This window comes from Mus pahari, chromosome 8 (assembly GCF_900095145.1).
Source record: "Mus pahari chromosome 8, PAHARI_EIJ_v1.1, whole genome shotgun sequence".
Lineage (NCBI taxonomy): Eukaryota > Metazoa > Chordata > Mammalia > Rodentia > Muridae > Mus > Mus pahari.
Window position 1 is genome coordinate 105,889,537 of NC_034597.1, and position 15,501 is coordinate 105,905,037.

Here is a 15,501-nt window from a genome sequence, read left to right on the forward strand (position 1 = left end):
GTGTGTGTGTGTGTGTGTGTGTGTGAGTGTGTGTGTGTCCAAGGACTGTGAGAGGGCTCAGAGCCCAGTCTTGATGTCTTTGGCTTGGAGCCTGGGTTTTTTTGTTATTCCAAGCACTCCCAGTCTTCCAGTTTAACTCTAACACTCTTTTTAACCCTTTAAATCTGTTCCCACAACTTGCAGTTCTCACTATGGACCCCTTCCTATTACTCCCTACAGAGAGCTAGCTTCTGCTTCTGCTTTCTGAAGCCCGGGCTGGCCTCAAGCTTGCTCGGTAGCTGAGGATGGTCTTGAACTCCTGACCCTCCGGCCTGTGTCTTCCAGGTGGAAGTATCGCAGGTGTGTGCCTCTCCACTGGGAGCTACTTTTTATTTTTAACTAACACAGAGTGGCTGCATGTGTTTACAGGGCACAGCGTGGCAATGTGGAGAATTAGATTAGGGTAATTGGCATTTCCTCCACCTCTGACATTCATGATTTCTTTGTTGTGATACTATAAAATGTACTAACCCAGAAAAGCTCACCGGCTTTCCTGTCCTTCAGAGGAAGCCTGTAATTAAATTACAGCACCCTCTAGCCCCACGCTGAGAACTCAAAGCACCGTGTTCTGTAATTTAGACATTAAAATTTAATGTTATTCCTGTGCTTAATTCTTTCCTGTTTTGTTTTTTCACTGTGATTAGACACCAGTTGATTGCCCCACTATTACCTTCTGAGTACCAGGAAATTGGATAGGTCATCAGAAATACATTTAAAATGTGATGTCTTGGTGATTTTCACACTGAGATGGTAAGCAAATTCTGGCTGAATACTATGAGAGAAGTGATTCTACACAGACCTCCCCAGCACACCACACACACATATACACACCACACTACATACATGCATACTACATACACTCACATATACCACACATGCACATACCACAGAATACCACAGCATACTACATACACACATACCACACACATTCAGATACATCAACACACTCACACACACCACATGCATGCACACACACCACACAGCATACCATACACATATACACTCCCATACTACACATGCATGTACACACACACACACACACACATACCACAGCATACTACATACACACATACCACACACACTCACATACACCACACACACTCACACACACACCACACACACACAACACACACATGCCCACATACATCACAGCATACCATGCACACATACATTCCTATACCACACATACATGTGCACACACACACCATACTACAGCACACTATAAACACACATACCAGACACGCTCACATATATCACACATACCACACACCCACACACTCACATACTCACACATAAACACCACACACACACACACACACACACACACACACACCATAGCATACCATACACACATACACTCCCCCTACACACCACACACACATATGTGCACATACCCACTATAGCACACTATATACACACATACCACACACACTCACATATACCACACATACACACAAACACCACACACACATAACACCATAGCATGCCACACACACATACACTCCCACAAACACCACACACACACACACACACACATGTGCACGTACCACACCACAGCAAACTACATACACATACACACCACACACTTGCACACACTTACATATACCACACACACACATTCTCTCTCACACACACTCACACATAAACACCACACACATAGCACACCACACACATTCACACACATGGGCAGCAGCAGCACTGTGGATTCACAGGGCAGCAGGCAATATTGCAAGTTGACATTTGTGAGGCTAAAACTCCAATTCCTGGTGCTAAAAGTCAAATAAGATAGAAATAAAATAATAACATATGATGGGGTATTATTAATATTTAAGCCTTTCAAGATCATCTTCCAAAGGTGAATGATGACATAAATTAATTATATATATTAAGCTAAATACATTAAAACTGTCTCACCATTACACAATTCAAATAATATGTAATTTCTGATTAATTCGAATAGAAGCATTAAAATCTCCAATCCAAAAAGCATAAGAAAAAAATAAGAGCTGGCAAGACAACTCAGGCAGAAGCCCATAACATCTGGGCCTCTCTATCTAGCTGGATCCCTGCAGAGTACCACCTCCTAAAAGCTGTCCTCTGACCTCTCTATGCATGTGTATACCTGTGAACATGCACTAAGAAACAAGCATGTGCAAACATACACATACATATATACATACATACAGGTACACACATACATATACACAGGTACACACATACACACAAGTACACACATATACACACATATACACAGATACACATATATGCACACACATATACACATACACAAAATTGGATCTCCTTTTCATTATATGTTTAACATATATATGTTCATATGTATAAACATACATACACATATACACATATACACACATGTATATACACACATGTATACACATACACACAAATAGAATAATAAAACAAAATGAGCTTCTGTCATCAACAAAGCAACAGAAATAATGAGAGGCTCTGCCTGCAAAGCAAGGTAGAAGAAGAGAACCGACTTCCAGAAAGTTGTCCTCTAACCTCTGTTCACAGGAAGTGATATGAACACACATACACTAATATGCACACACACACACAGACACACACATGCACACACACACCACACACGTAAATGAACAACAACACATCTTTAAAGAAAAATGATGGATAAGTATATTAACATATGCATAGTGTTATACATATTGTTTATGAAGAGGAGATGCAACCAAATTCGTAGTGTTTTCTTCACATTGATGAATGGATGCAGAAGAGAAAATTAAGTATCAATGATCATTCGAGGATGCATGTACGCACATAACTTAATACATTCATGTTAAAGAAAGAATAGCAAAGAACATTTGGGGGAAAAGCAAAGCAAAGTAAGATTCACCCCCAAAACTTTTAAGTATATTTATAAAATTTGCATACTTAAATAGGCATATTGAATGACTTTATCAAGAAGTAAAATACATCACAAGTCACATCACAGGAAACAATCAACTCTGGATTTTTTAAGAATGGAAATGTGAAAACTAGAACTTTAAAGGTACAGAGGAAAGAGACGGGGACAGGAGACTCCTGCAAGCTCACAGGCAGAGACAGGAAACTTTCCTGTGTGCTCACAGGCAGCTAGTCTGGGGAATTCTGACAGGAAACTTCCCTGTGTGCTCACAGGCAGCTAGTCTGGAGAATTCTAATAGGAAACTTCCCTGTGTGCCCACAGGCAGCTAGTCTGGAGAATTCTGACAGGAAACTTCCCTGTGTGCTCACAGGCAGCTAGTCTGGGGAATTCTGACAGGAAACTTCCCTGTGTGCTCACAGGCAGATAGTCTGGGGAATTCTGACAGGAAACTTCCCTGTGTGCTCACAGGCAGATAGTCTGGGGGATCCTGTGGCAAAGCACCATCCCTACAAAGTGCAAAATAAAGACGATCACTATAGCTGTCCTCTGACCTCCACATGTAGCACAAATGTGCCCCCCTCACACACACAAAGAGAGAGAGAGAGAGAGAGAGAGAGAGAGAGAGAGAGAGAGAGAGAGAGATTTTAAAAGGAAAGATTTTCTCAAAAGGCCACCTACAGACAACTCACAAACCACAAAGAAATTTATTGCGTAACACTGAAAGATAATCACCCCAAATTTATAAAATTAAAAATAAATTGAACAACTTAAACAGTGTACCAGATTAACAAGCAAAAAATGTCATCCTTCATGACAGATAAAAACCATGGTTAAATCAGCGATTGCACAAAACATATACTCCAACCTCATTTATAATGACAAATATGAATCAGTGATCATTATATAATCTTTGAAATTGTAATCAAGTTGGCTAGAATTTTAAAATTCTGTTAGCTCCACAACGCCAAGTATTAGGAATCAGAACCATGAGAACTCACTCATTATGATGACTGGATATGTGCTGGATTTACAGAGGAGGGTAATCCAGAATCATCTATGAAGATGTGTTTCCAGCACACCAGCAAGTCACCTTCTAAGATCCATTCTGGGGACCCTCTCTCGGGGCCACAAGAGAAAATTCAGTCATGTTTGAGTGTGACTACTTGTTACTGAGGAGAGAAACAGGACTAATATTCATCTCAAAGAAAGTGAATGCATTGTGGTGTAAGCCTTTACTGAAATAACATATCAAGCTGTCAGATGATTGATAGCCACACTTGTGGCCACAGATAAATCCACACACACGATACTAATTAAAGAGGTTACAGGAGAATCCTTACAGCGTGACTCCACTTATGTAAAGCCTCAACAACGTGTAAACGTAAAGAAATTGGTCAAATAAGGAGCTTTTAAATGTTACTGTATAATCTGTACTTTGTAACATTTGATCATTGCATGGTCCGCTAACTTTAAAGCTAACAGGAAATTAAGCATTAACTATGCTGCTAGCAAAAGAAAAAATATCTGCAGTAGCAACACCTTCAAGATTCCTCTACAAAGTTTTGGTATTTCGGTAGGGAATTAGAAAGATTATTCTAGGCTATCTCTGAGATGCCCTTAGTGTGATATACTTTATCCTAATTGGCCGCACTTCAAGCCATGAGAGTATGAAGAATTGTCACCCACCCTCATGGGCTGGCTGTAACTTTTGTGGAAGTTCAGTCCAGTGGCTGCATGCCTAGGCCACCAAAGCATTCTGTGTGGGCTGTGGCAGCAGGCAAGGCTGAGCGACATGTCCAGGGCGCAGATCTCAGCTCTGGTGTGTGGTGTTGGAGGCTTTGGTGCTCTCGTTGCTGCCACCACATCCAACGAATGGAAAGTGACCACTCGAGCATCGTCTGTGATAACTGCCACCTGGGTTTACCAGGGTCTGTGGATGAACTGCGCAGGTAACGCTCTGGGCTCCTTCCACTGCCGGCCACATTTCACTATCTTCAAAGTAGAAGGTAAATATGAGAGCTGTGTTTGAGCAGAATGTTACCTTCCCTTCCTGTGCTGTGTTAGCAAGCAGTTGGCAGTTGGCTGCTCTCTCCAAGTGCCACATTTTGCCTATGATGGATGGGGTCTCTATTGGTTTAAAGAATTAAATTATCGATTTAGATAAAGGAAAATTAAGAATAACCCTGGGGTCTTGTAGACCTGGCTGATGCCCATGCAAAGTGTAGGAAGTGCATTGGCTTAAGACTTGATTTTACTATTCAATGAGTCACAGAGAAATTGTTATGGGTGTTCTATCCTAGGTTGAAAGATTGTTCATTGATTTAGAATCTCCCTTTTGAAGGAAAACTCTGAATGAGTCACAGTAGTCTCTATGTTTTCTTCTTTTATAACCATGTTTGGTGATAAAATAACAGTGCCTTAGATGTTAGTCAGTTGAAAGGAAGCGCTATGAGGGGTCCTTTGGGCTTCTGTTTGCTCTTCATTTCTGAGGAATCTTTCCTCTTCTGGATCTTAATGAGGACAGTTTTGTTGGCTTTAAAAGATGTTTGCATACTTTAAAAACCCCCAGAGAAACAACTGTCATTTGTTTGATAACTTAATAATCTCCATCTGCCCTCCACTGCTGAAGAGTGCATTTCTGTAAACACACTGCATGACGTAGGCTTAGCACGTTTAAAGCTCTTCCTAAGACTTGTCAAGATAGACTTTCCATAACCAAGTGACAAGACTGTACCTTGGTCACAGTTAAAAAGAAAGAAAAATGTCACTAGAAGTTACTAAAGAATGATATTTTACGGGGCATTGTGTCAGGTCTGGGGGTCATAGTCCCCACTGAGCACCAAGAAGTAAAGAGGCTCCTTCAGTAAAGCCAGGAGCTACCTTGGAACAAGCCACAGTACGCCCAAGAGTGGCTAGCCCAAGCAAGCCCTTGGGGAGCTTGTGCTTCCATAGACTCTGTTAGAGGCATCCCTGTAGTGTCCATTCATCAGCCCCACGATTATTTTGAAGTATTTCAGTGTTATTGTTTCCTCTATAGAAAACTTCCCTTGAGACAGGAAGGAAAACTGAAAGAAAGGAGGAGAGCCTGACCATTTGCTCTGCACACCTCCACTTTGCACACCTCCACGGGTCATTCTTTTCTGATTCTTCTTAGCCCATCTCTACCTTGAGCAGATGTGGGTAGGTCTGTTTCTTTCTTCTTAACTGGATACATGTTTTTAAACAAATACCTCATCTTATCGGGCCTTATTCTATATCCTTCAATGAAACCTAGCTATTAAGAAAAATGCATGTTCAACCTTGGCTCCAAGTGTCTTAAAGAACTGTGAGAGATTTCCATGTGACCTGTGCCTGCTTCCCAATGCATCTTAGAAAACACATGGCTAGGAGTGTTACAGGATTATATGGATCCAAATAATAATCTACTTTTCAAACTTAATTTTTAAAAAAATTTAAAACTATTATTATCATTATTGTTATTATTATTTTATTATTGTATGTACATACAATGTTTGTGTATATGAGTGTGTTGTGTGTGTGTGTAGGTACACACATGTCAAAGCATATATGTGGAAGTTACAGAAATCATGATGGAGCCTTTTCACTTCTTCTTTATGTTGGCGTCAGAGGCCCGACTTAGGTTGTCAAACTTCTATGGCAAACAATGTTACCTGCCCAGACTTCTCACTGGCCCCTAAAAGTTTATTTTTTAAGTTGATCATCTTGATAATGAAAACAATATATTCAAAATCTGCTGTATACCTTTTGCATAAGAGGCAGTTTGAAAAGTCTTGGCTTACAGTGTTTTTGTCAGAACACATAATGTAGTCAGGTATGGTAGGTCATGCCTGTAATCCCAGCACTTAGGGGACGGAGACAGGAAGATTGTCATCGTTTAAGGTCATCTTAGGCTGTGGAGTGAGGTAATGTCTCAAAATTTTAGTTCTTTATAGCCATAGACCACTGCATCTCTCGGTCCTCCCTGGGGGAGCTTCTTTTTGTAGGAGATGGTGACCAATTCAGAGACCAGTAACAGGTTAGTGTGGAGAGAACAAGAGACTGTTAAGTGCTCAGCTCTAAATAGGACCTCTATGTCACTCATGGTACCTCAAGGCTCAGACATGATTGCAGAAGAGGTGAATGGACAATTGCAGGAGCCGGAAGGAGTGGATATCTGTATTGAAACAGTATTTTCTGGACATGACAGCTTAGTGCACACATGAATGAGCAATGCCTGGGACTGTATGCAAAGACCAATGTGTCAAAATCTCATCATGGATGGGAGGGACTGTGAGGTCTCACGGTGGGGAGGACTCATGAGGTCTCACCAGTGTCTGAGGGTGGGGAGGACTCAGGAGGCCCCACCACTGTCTGAACATAGGGAGGACTCAGGAGGCCCCACCAGTGTCTGAAGAGTTATTGGTATTGATGGCTGCTGGCAAAGAGATGATCAGTTTTCTTCAGGGACGAAGGCCTGAGAAGCTTCACATGTTCCAGTAGATGGTCACACCCATGAACATTCAGGTAGCACTAAGTGGACTCAGCAGACATTAGATTTAGACAGACAGACAGACAGACAGACAGACAGACATTCAGACAGAGACACATAGAAAGAGAGTGAGAGACAAAGAGAGACTGAGACACACAGAGAGAAACAAAGAGACACAGGGAGAGACAGAGAGAGACACAGAGAGAGACACAGGGAGATACAGAGAGACAAAGAGAACCTGTAAACATACACAGTTAGGAGGAAGTGGAGATATGGGAGGACTTGGAGGGGAAGGAATGAGGATAGAAAGGATCCAAACACATATGCACATACGACCACTAAATAAATAAAAATTCAGTTACTGTGGAAAATTATTTTTAATGCCAGGATTATCATGTACAGGCGATTTGAAGTTCACAGGAAGACACATACATTACATGCCATATGCAAATGCTATGCCACTTTATATAAGGCTATGTGCATTCTCAGAGTTCAGCATTGACTCTTATTTCTAAAGAAGCCTTAAGTTTCCTACGGACATCAGGGCTGTGGCTAGCAGAGCTGGCTGCTTTTCCTTTGTTTCTACTATACCTCACAGTGGAGAAGCAGGGAAAATATATGCATGTATATTGAGTGAAATTTCCAACATTTAATCTGTATAGCAGGAATCTCTGTTCATGTCACCAAGGTTTCAAAGCCTAGGCTCCCATGGAAGTGGTTAGGAAGCAGTTTTCATGTGTGTGTACATTCTTGTGTGGGAGTGCAGACATGCACGTACCATGGCATGCATGCGGCGGTCAAAAGATAACCTCAGGTGCCAATCCTCACCTCCTACCTTGAGAAAAGCTCTTTCTGTGGAATTTCTCCTGCACACGCCAGGCAAGCTTGCTCCTGGGCTTCCAGGGAACCCCCGTCTCTGTTTCCCGATGCCCCATAGGAGTGTTGGGATTATAGACTCAAGCACAATGCCTCTGGCTTCTACATAGGCTCTGGAGAATCAAGCTCGGGTCTCATACTTACACAGTAAGCACTTGACTTACTGGACCATCTTCCCGGCCTTCAGTAGTTTTTTTAGGTGGCAACTACTTGGCAAAACACAGGCAAAGTGCACTATTACCCTGCCTGACACAAAGTGGTTCTCTATGAATTGTGGAAATTACTATTGTGAATATCTCTTTAATCTCTGAAACTCCACATGTCAACTGTAAGAAGGTGTTTCCAATCAAGGCCTTAGTGGCTGTTTTTTTTGGACCCCAAAGCCACTTGGTAGCATGCCTCTGGTTCTTGCTGCACATCTTTCTGGGGAAGACTGAGGCAAGCAGTCCTAGTATGTGACACGGTTGTGTAATGAATGTTTAAATGTCCCAGGAGTGTTTTAATCTGCCATGGTAAGACACATGACACACAGATGCCTCTAGTGTGTAGCAAAAGAAGTTTTCATGCCCATAAACCCTAAAAAAGCACAAGGCAAGCATCCCTGCGAGGCCCCACAGAGAATATCAGGCTGATGAGCAAGCAGAGAGAAGAGAGAAGCGGGGGCCTGCACCTTTTCAGGAAAGAACTGTGCTGGACAGAGTCACAGGCTCGGACAATTGTATTGAGCAGTTCAGACAATTTTAGCAAGCTCTTGGGCCATCGGTTGCTGGGTTGTCTAGTTCCTAGCAACTAGAAGCTTGGGGTGTGCGGGCTGGATAGGAGCAGTCGGGGAGATAGTTTTTGATTGGCTAGGCCCCATCTGAAAGTCATGCCTGCAGAGATTGTGCATTGTGTCTGGGAGTTAGTTAGCTCTGGGGAAGGGTGTTTTCCACCTAGTCAGCAGAGAGTTTTAGTAACTACAGAATAGAGAGAACACAGAAAATGAGAAGTATAGTTAAGGAGAATATAATTAACACTAGACCCTGGGTCTTTTTTGGCTCAGATATCATCTGGGCAGGGCTTTGCTGTCCCATCCTTCCGTGAGTCTTAACACACATCTAGCATGCAGCAGCATTTCGCTGTCGAATGTTTTGTGTTCAACTTTCCCAGGGTTCCTCACTCCCATGCTGTGCCCAGTCACCTCTACCAAGTATTCACAGTTCTGTCACCTAACCGGCCATAGACAAAGTCTTATCATAAAGGGAAGATACTCAATCGGTAACCCTAAGAAATATTTTTATGTATGTGCCAGTATGTGTGTGCATGTTCATGCATGTATGAATGCATATGTGTGTGTAGATGCACATGGATGCAGATGTGTGCGAGTGTCAGAGGTCAACAGCAAGTCCCAAGGATCCTTCTGCCTCTGCCTCCCTGGGGTGGGCTGGCAGTGCGTGCTACACATCCCATACCCGGGCACTAACGACCAAGTTTGGGTCCTGGACAGCAAGCATGCTACAGCAGAGACAGCCTCAGGCTCCTCAGAGGACATTTCCCAAGAAAGTGCTGCATTCACTCATCCTTAAATGTCTTTCACTTGTGTATTTTGAGATAATGCTCATTACTGAAAGCTGAATCGTTCTTAATTGAGCTTGTGGTAATTAGCCATCTGGTCTACAATTAAGCCTTTGTCAGATTTTTGGTTTTTTGTATTATCAGCTAATTTGATTACCAAAGGTTGACAATTGGCAAGTGATTATGTTGCCGTTCTTCAGATGCAAAGGGATCTTGTGGGCTCTAATTTGTTGATTCATTAATGTGTTCCGTCATCAAAGCAATCCCTAGATTCCTGTCAGAGAATTTTTTTTAAAGATTTATTTATTTATTATATGTAAGTACACTGTAGCTGTCTTCAGACACTCCAGAAGAGGGAGTCAGCTCTTGTTAAGGATGGTTGTGAGCCAACATGTGGTTGCTGGGATTTGAACTCTGCACCTTTGGAAGAACAGTCGGGTGCTCTTACCCACTGAGCCATCTCACCAGCCCCTGTCAGAGAATCTAATCTTTGAGTTTTGGTGGGGAATAGGACCTGGGCCTGTCTGAGAATAGGTAGCTGACAGTGAGTCAGATATTCAGCAAATATCAGCCTACCGTACTTAGAGATATTTGGTGATTAAGGACAAGGGACACAGAATTCCCAGAAGATCTGATGCTGGAATTGTCTGACGAGATGGCAGAAATATGCCAAGGGAGGGCAAGAGAGAGGGGTTATCTCAGGCTAAAGAACCTACCCGGCTCCACAACTTATTCACTGCATGGCTTGGGGAAGAGTGAGGCAGACTTGGGCTCCCTGGACAGCGGACAGCGAGTGTCGTCTGTTTCAGGAGTGGTGGTGAGTCAATGTGTGGGTAGCATGCAGCTGTCACCTGCAAGCAAAGGGAGGCCTAAAGCAGAAAAAGAGCCACACGCACCAGGGAGCACCAGGGAGCAGGCCAGACCACTCCCATGGGAGGAAGACTGGATGCAGACAAAGAGGAAGCTGCTAGAGACCTTTAAACTCTAAGGTGGGGTTGGGCTTTAGCTTGAAAGGGTTAGAAGCTTCAAGAACGTGGTAAGCTTTAAGGATCTGACAGCCCTTGTCCTGCGTGAGGATTGTCAGGGTTTTCTATTTGAACCTGAACAGAAATAGCAGTGGGAACCTAGACAAAGACTTCTAGGAGTGGAACTGAGGAGTGTCAGCGGCTTGTGAGAGATGGAAGGATTCCTGCTGGAAGCTTGGTGGCTGACCAGAGAGAAAGATGGTCACATCTATCCCCAATCTAAGTTCTTGTCCCTTGTCCTTGTTCAGTACTTTCCAGGACATGCCATGGTTTCGAGTTCTCCAATTCTTTCTTCCTTGTGACATGTTTTAACTTATTCTTGACAACTGCCTACATGTGCATAATGTATTTTGACTATATTAGCTCCTCCCACCATAACAATAGAAACCCTAAGGCCGTTGGAGCAGGAAGCTGAGGGCTCACAAGAGAGCAAACTGGAAATAGCGTGAATGTCAAAGCCCGCCTCCAGTAACAGGCCTCCTACAACAAGGCCACACCTCCTATTACAGGGCCACGCCTCCTCTGACAAGGCTATGCCTCCTAACCCTCCCCAGACAGCACAACCAGCTTGGAACCAAATATTCACATACCCAAGACACAGGGAGCATCTCATTCAAGCCACCACACTCCTAGACACCTTCTTTTCAGTGACTTCCCTCGCTGCTTTCAATTCTATTTTGTGGATGACTTACTGAGGTTAATTGGGGGTTGCTTTTTGTGTATCAACTTGACAAAACCTGAAATCTTTCAGAAAGAAAGGAGCCTCAGTTGAGGAAATGCCTCCCTGAGAGCCAGCTGTAAGGCATTTTATCAATTAGTGATCGAGGGTGGGAGGGCCCCTTGTGGGTGGTGCCATCCCTGGGCTGGTAGTCTTGGGTTCTATAAGAAAGCAGGATGAGCAAGCCATGGGGAGCAAGCCAGTAAGCAGCACCCCTCCATGGCCTCTGCATCAGCCTTTTGCTGCTAGGTTCCTGCCCTGTTTGAGATACTGCCCTGACTTTCTTGGATAAGGAACAGCAGTGCAGAAGTAAACACCAAATAAATAAACCCTTTCCTTCCCAACTTGTTTTTTGGTCATGGTGTTTCAAACGGAGCAATAGAAAACCTGAGACCCTTATGTAACCACAGGCAGGAGGTTATTCACAGGGGCACGGCTATACCACTGAAGAAAAGGACCACCCTCTCTAGAAACTTTTTACTGCTCAGGGAGGGAATTAGCCCTCTCAAGCCCCTCCCCCATCAGAGATGGACTGTTGACTGGCCCTATCTCATGTAGGTCCTGTGCCGGCACCTACGCTGCTGTGCATGCATGATGGCTACGGTCCCGTCACATTCTCCCCATTCTCAAGCGTTCCCATAATTCCTGTCTCCCACCCCTACCTTCCACACATTTCTTGGGCTTTGAGGGAGGTTTTACAGACGAGCGCTTAGGGATGAGCACCCTCCAGCCAGCTGTTCTCAGTACTTGGACAAACCATGAGTCTCCACTAACCATCACCACCCATTACAAAAACACATTCCTAACCTCACGTTTAGGAATATTAAAGAACCAGCTGTGTGGGATGAATCAGAATAGCTTGAGTGGATTTAATTTTTTTTCATGTAAAAGACTGTACATTTTAGAAATTTAATAGAAACCCGGGGGAAATGGAGCGAGGGGCAAAAGAAATGGATACAACTTTGGGCGCCACTAGTTGAGCAGTTAGCAAAATTAAGAGAGAAACAAAGAAACACAAGGAACCTCTCTCCATGCTCCCCAGGGAGCCGCATTCTACCTTAAGAGACTTGAACAAGGAAGTGAACTGCATTCACTCACAGGAGGATGTAACAGCAGGATAGGGTAGGGCCTTGACGTAACCTAAGGGGGATGGGGGTGCATTTAGTGTTCCATACAGGGAAAGGGGAAACATAAAAAGCGTAAGGGTGTGGAAAGAAGGAAAGTGGAATTTGGGGTCCATGTTACAGTGAAGCTGGACTTAGGGATCACCTGGAGAGGTAATTTCTACCAGACTGCCCCACAGCGGCCAGGTTACTGCACAAGGAAGTGGCTACAGATGCCCAGAGGAACACGTGCTAACCGTCTATTGTAATATACGTGGTGTGCTGATGTTATTCTGTTTAAATTCGGATGTTAATACCTGTCGGCATCAGTGTAGGAAATAAAGAGTCCTCAAGGTGTAATTTGGCATTGTGAGGTCCCTAAGACATCCACAGCATGTGTCACATGACCATTGCTGGGGAACAGAATGACTATTTCCAAATCCAGGCACAGGGCATGAGGTGGGGGATACAACCAGCTGAGTCCCGCTTTTTGATGAACTGCTGTTGGTTGACAGTTTTTATTTACATGTGCCAAATATAAACCATGAATAAAACCAGACCAGCTATCCTATAAGGAGAATGGTTTTCTCCAGAACATGAACTGTAGTGTTTGGGTGAAGCGGATGGGGCGCTGGGTTGGGGGTGGGGCATTGCGGGTGGGAGGGGGTGAAGAGGTATTTTCTTATCTAGCTTCAGCCAGCTGCTCTGTTCTGCAACTGTAGCAAGCACAGCAGTTCCTACCTTAAGATGTCAGTTGTTCTGTGAGACTCCGAAGTATCTGCACAGAACTGACTCAGCGGCATGGCTAAGACCTGGGAGATCAGCTGATGCTCATTCTTCTGTCTGACCCTGGCCTCAGACCTCTAGGATATCTGTCTAGGTTTCAGGCAGGAGAGCGTTCACGTGACTGTCAAATTCCCTGATACCAGCTTGCCTGGTGGCTGCCTACCGAACCAGTGCCCTCTCTGAACTCTAGTTAATCAACCTGCCGGTCACCCTATTATTCCCCCGCCCCTCCCCTGGTGCCTTGAGAATAGCTATTAGGGGATGTACGTAAGTGGGGAGAACTTTGGGGGAAGCAGGGGAGGGGAGAACACTCCAAGTGTGTACATCTGTGTGGGCACGAGTGCTAGCCATGAGTGTGAGCCATTTGTTTCATTTAAAAAGTACTCGTGAACTCCTAGTGATGTCTTGTGTTGAGTTAATCCAGGGTGCCAGGGACAGCCTGGGTACTAGAGAGATGCCCTGATGATCGTGCCAGGCCCATGGTGAGTGTAAAACTGACCTGCAGAGCCAGCTCCAGAGTGCTCAGAGTCCCCACAGCAGCACATCCTTTATTGCTCTTTCTGCCTCTGCTCCTCTGCATCCTGTGTCTTTGGTGACACCAGCAGGGAATGGTAGAGTAGGTTGCCCTCACCCTGGTGTGGCCTGTCTGGCTTTTGCTCCAATTCCATTTAGAATTATGAACCAACACAAATGTACTATCGCCTTTCCACCGGGCACATTCACATTTGTATATTTTCATTTGTATATCCTGTATATTTTCTAACATGTAGCCCACATACATGTGTGATGTATGTGTCCCACATATATGTGTCATGCATGTATCCCACATGTATGTGGTCTTACATGTAGCCCAATTGTCATGTAGTATCTCTCACACGTTAGTTATATAATTAACCTCGGATGGAAAGACAGAGTTAGAAATCAGAGGTAATGCTTGAGCTTGCTACTCACCATGGACAGCAATTCATATGGAACAGGATCAGAACAGAGTACGCAGCTTCCTGCTTTGTCACCGTGACTGTCCATCACACCATCTTCCTGACCTATGGGACATACCAGGACATACTTGAAATCACTTTGCCTCCTCTGGGTCCTCAGAATCCTAGGTGTTATCTTTGGTGACATTTGGCGTCTGCTCCATCCTCCTCCCTCTCCTCTCCTTCCTGGTCTGCGATCGATCACTCGCTGCGTGACTCTGTCTCAGTTGCTTAGCTTCCCTCTTACGTGAAGGACTGAGACAATAAGAGTTAGTTACTGTTGTTGCTCTTTGTCCCAACACACAACGCTAGCCTTCCAGAACTGCTCCACAGGGGGCTCATCTATCTTCAGATTGGGAAATGTGTGGGTTTAGGATTGTGTAAGACCTACATATGTGGCCGTTGTGGGACGCTTCCTGCATCCCCATCTCTGTACCCTGACTTCCCTGCTTGTAACCACGGTTCCTGTATCTCTCCTTGTTGGCTTGCTCATCCTGCCATACTTCCCTCTTTATCCTGGCCTCTTTAGTGTGTGTCTTCCCTATAGCCACTCACGCCTCTGACTTCCCTACTTCCCAACTCTCCTGGTTCTACAGACCTGGTTTCCCACAATGCCTCCCTTCTTCCTTTGCAGGCTGGTGTCTGGCCATGACACAGCCACAGACTTTGCTTGATGGTCCCTTCCATTTCCTCAGAAGAAGATTCACTGCATCTCAGGCACGGGTGACTTCCCACATAGGCAAAGCCTCAGGGTTCTCTCTATGGACCTAGATTTGGATGAAACTCTAGGGAGATTTTTTTTTTCTAATTTTTTACTCATTCTGAGCAAGGCTGTATGGCATAGCCAGGGATAACTTCCAAAGGTCGAGCTTCCTATTTCAACCCTGGGTTTTATTCAGCTCCACGCACCATGTTCTCCTGCACAGATCGTCTCCCTGGTTCCCCACTGTACTGGCTAGTTTTGTGTCAACTTGACACAGCTGGAGTTATCACAGAGAAAGGAGCTTCAGTTGGGGAAATGCCTCCAAGAAATGCTGTAAGGCATTT

General features: G+C 44.3%; 1 protein-coding gene across 1 annotated transcript in view; it reads left to right on the forward strand.

Moving 5' to 3' along the window:
- Positions 1 to 4,441: 4,441 nt before the first annotated feature.
- Cldn10 (claudin 10) overlaps positions 4,442 to 15,501 on the forward strand; it is an 80,679-nt gene continuing 69,619 nt past the window's right edge. Inside the window, exon 1 of the mRNA XM_021203776.1 lies at positions 4,442 to 4,932. Within this exon, the coding sequence (XP_021059435.1) occupies positions 4,719 to 4,932 (214 nt within the window). The 5' untranslated portion in view covers positions 4,442 to 4,718. The remainder of the gene's footprint in view (positions 4,933 to 15,501) is intronic.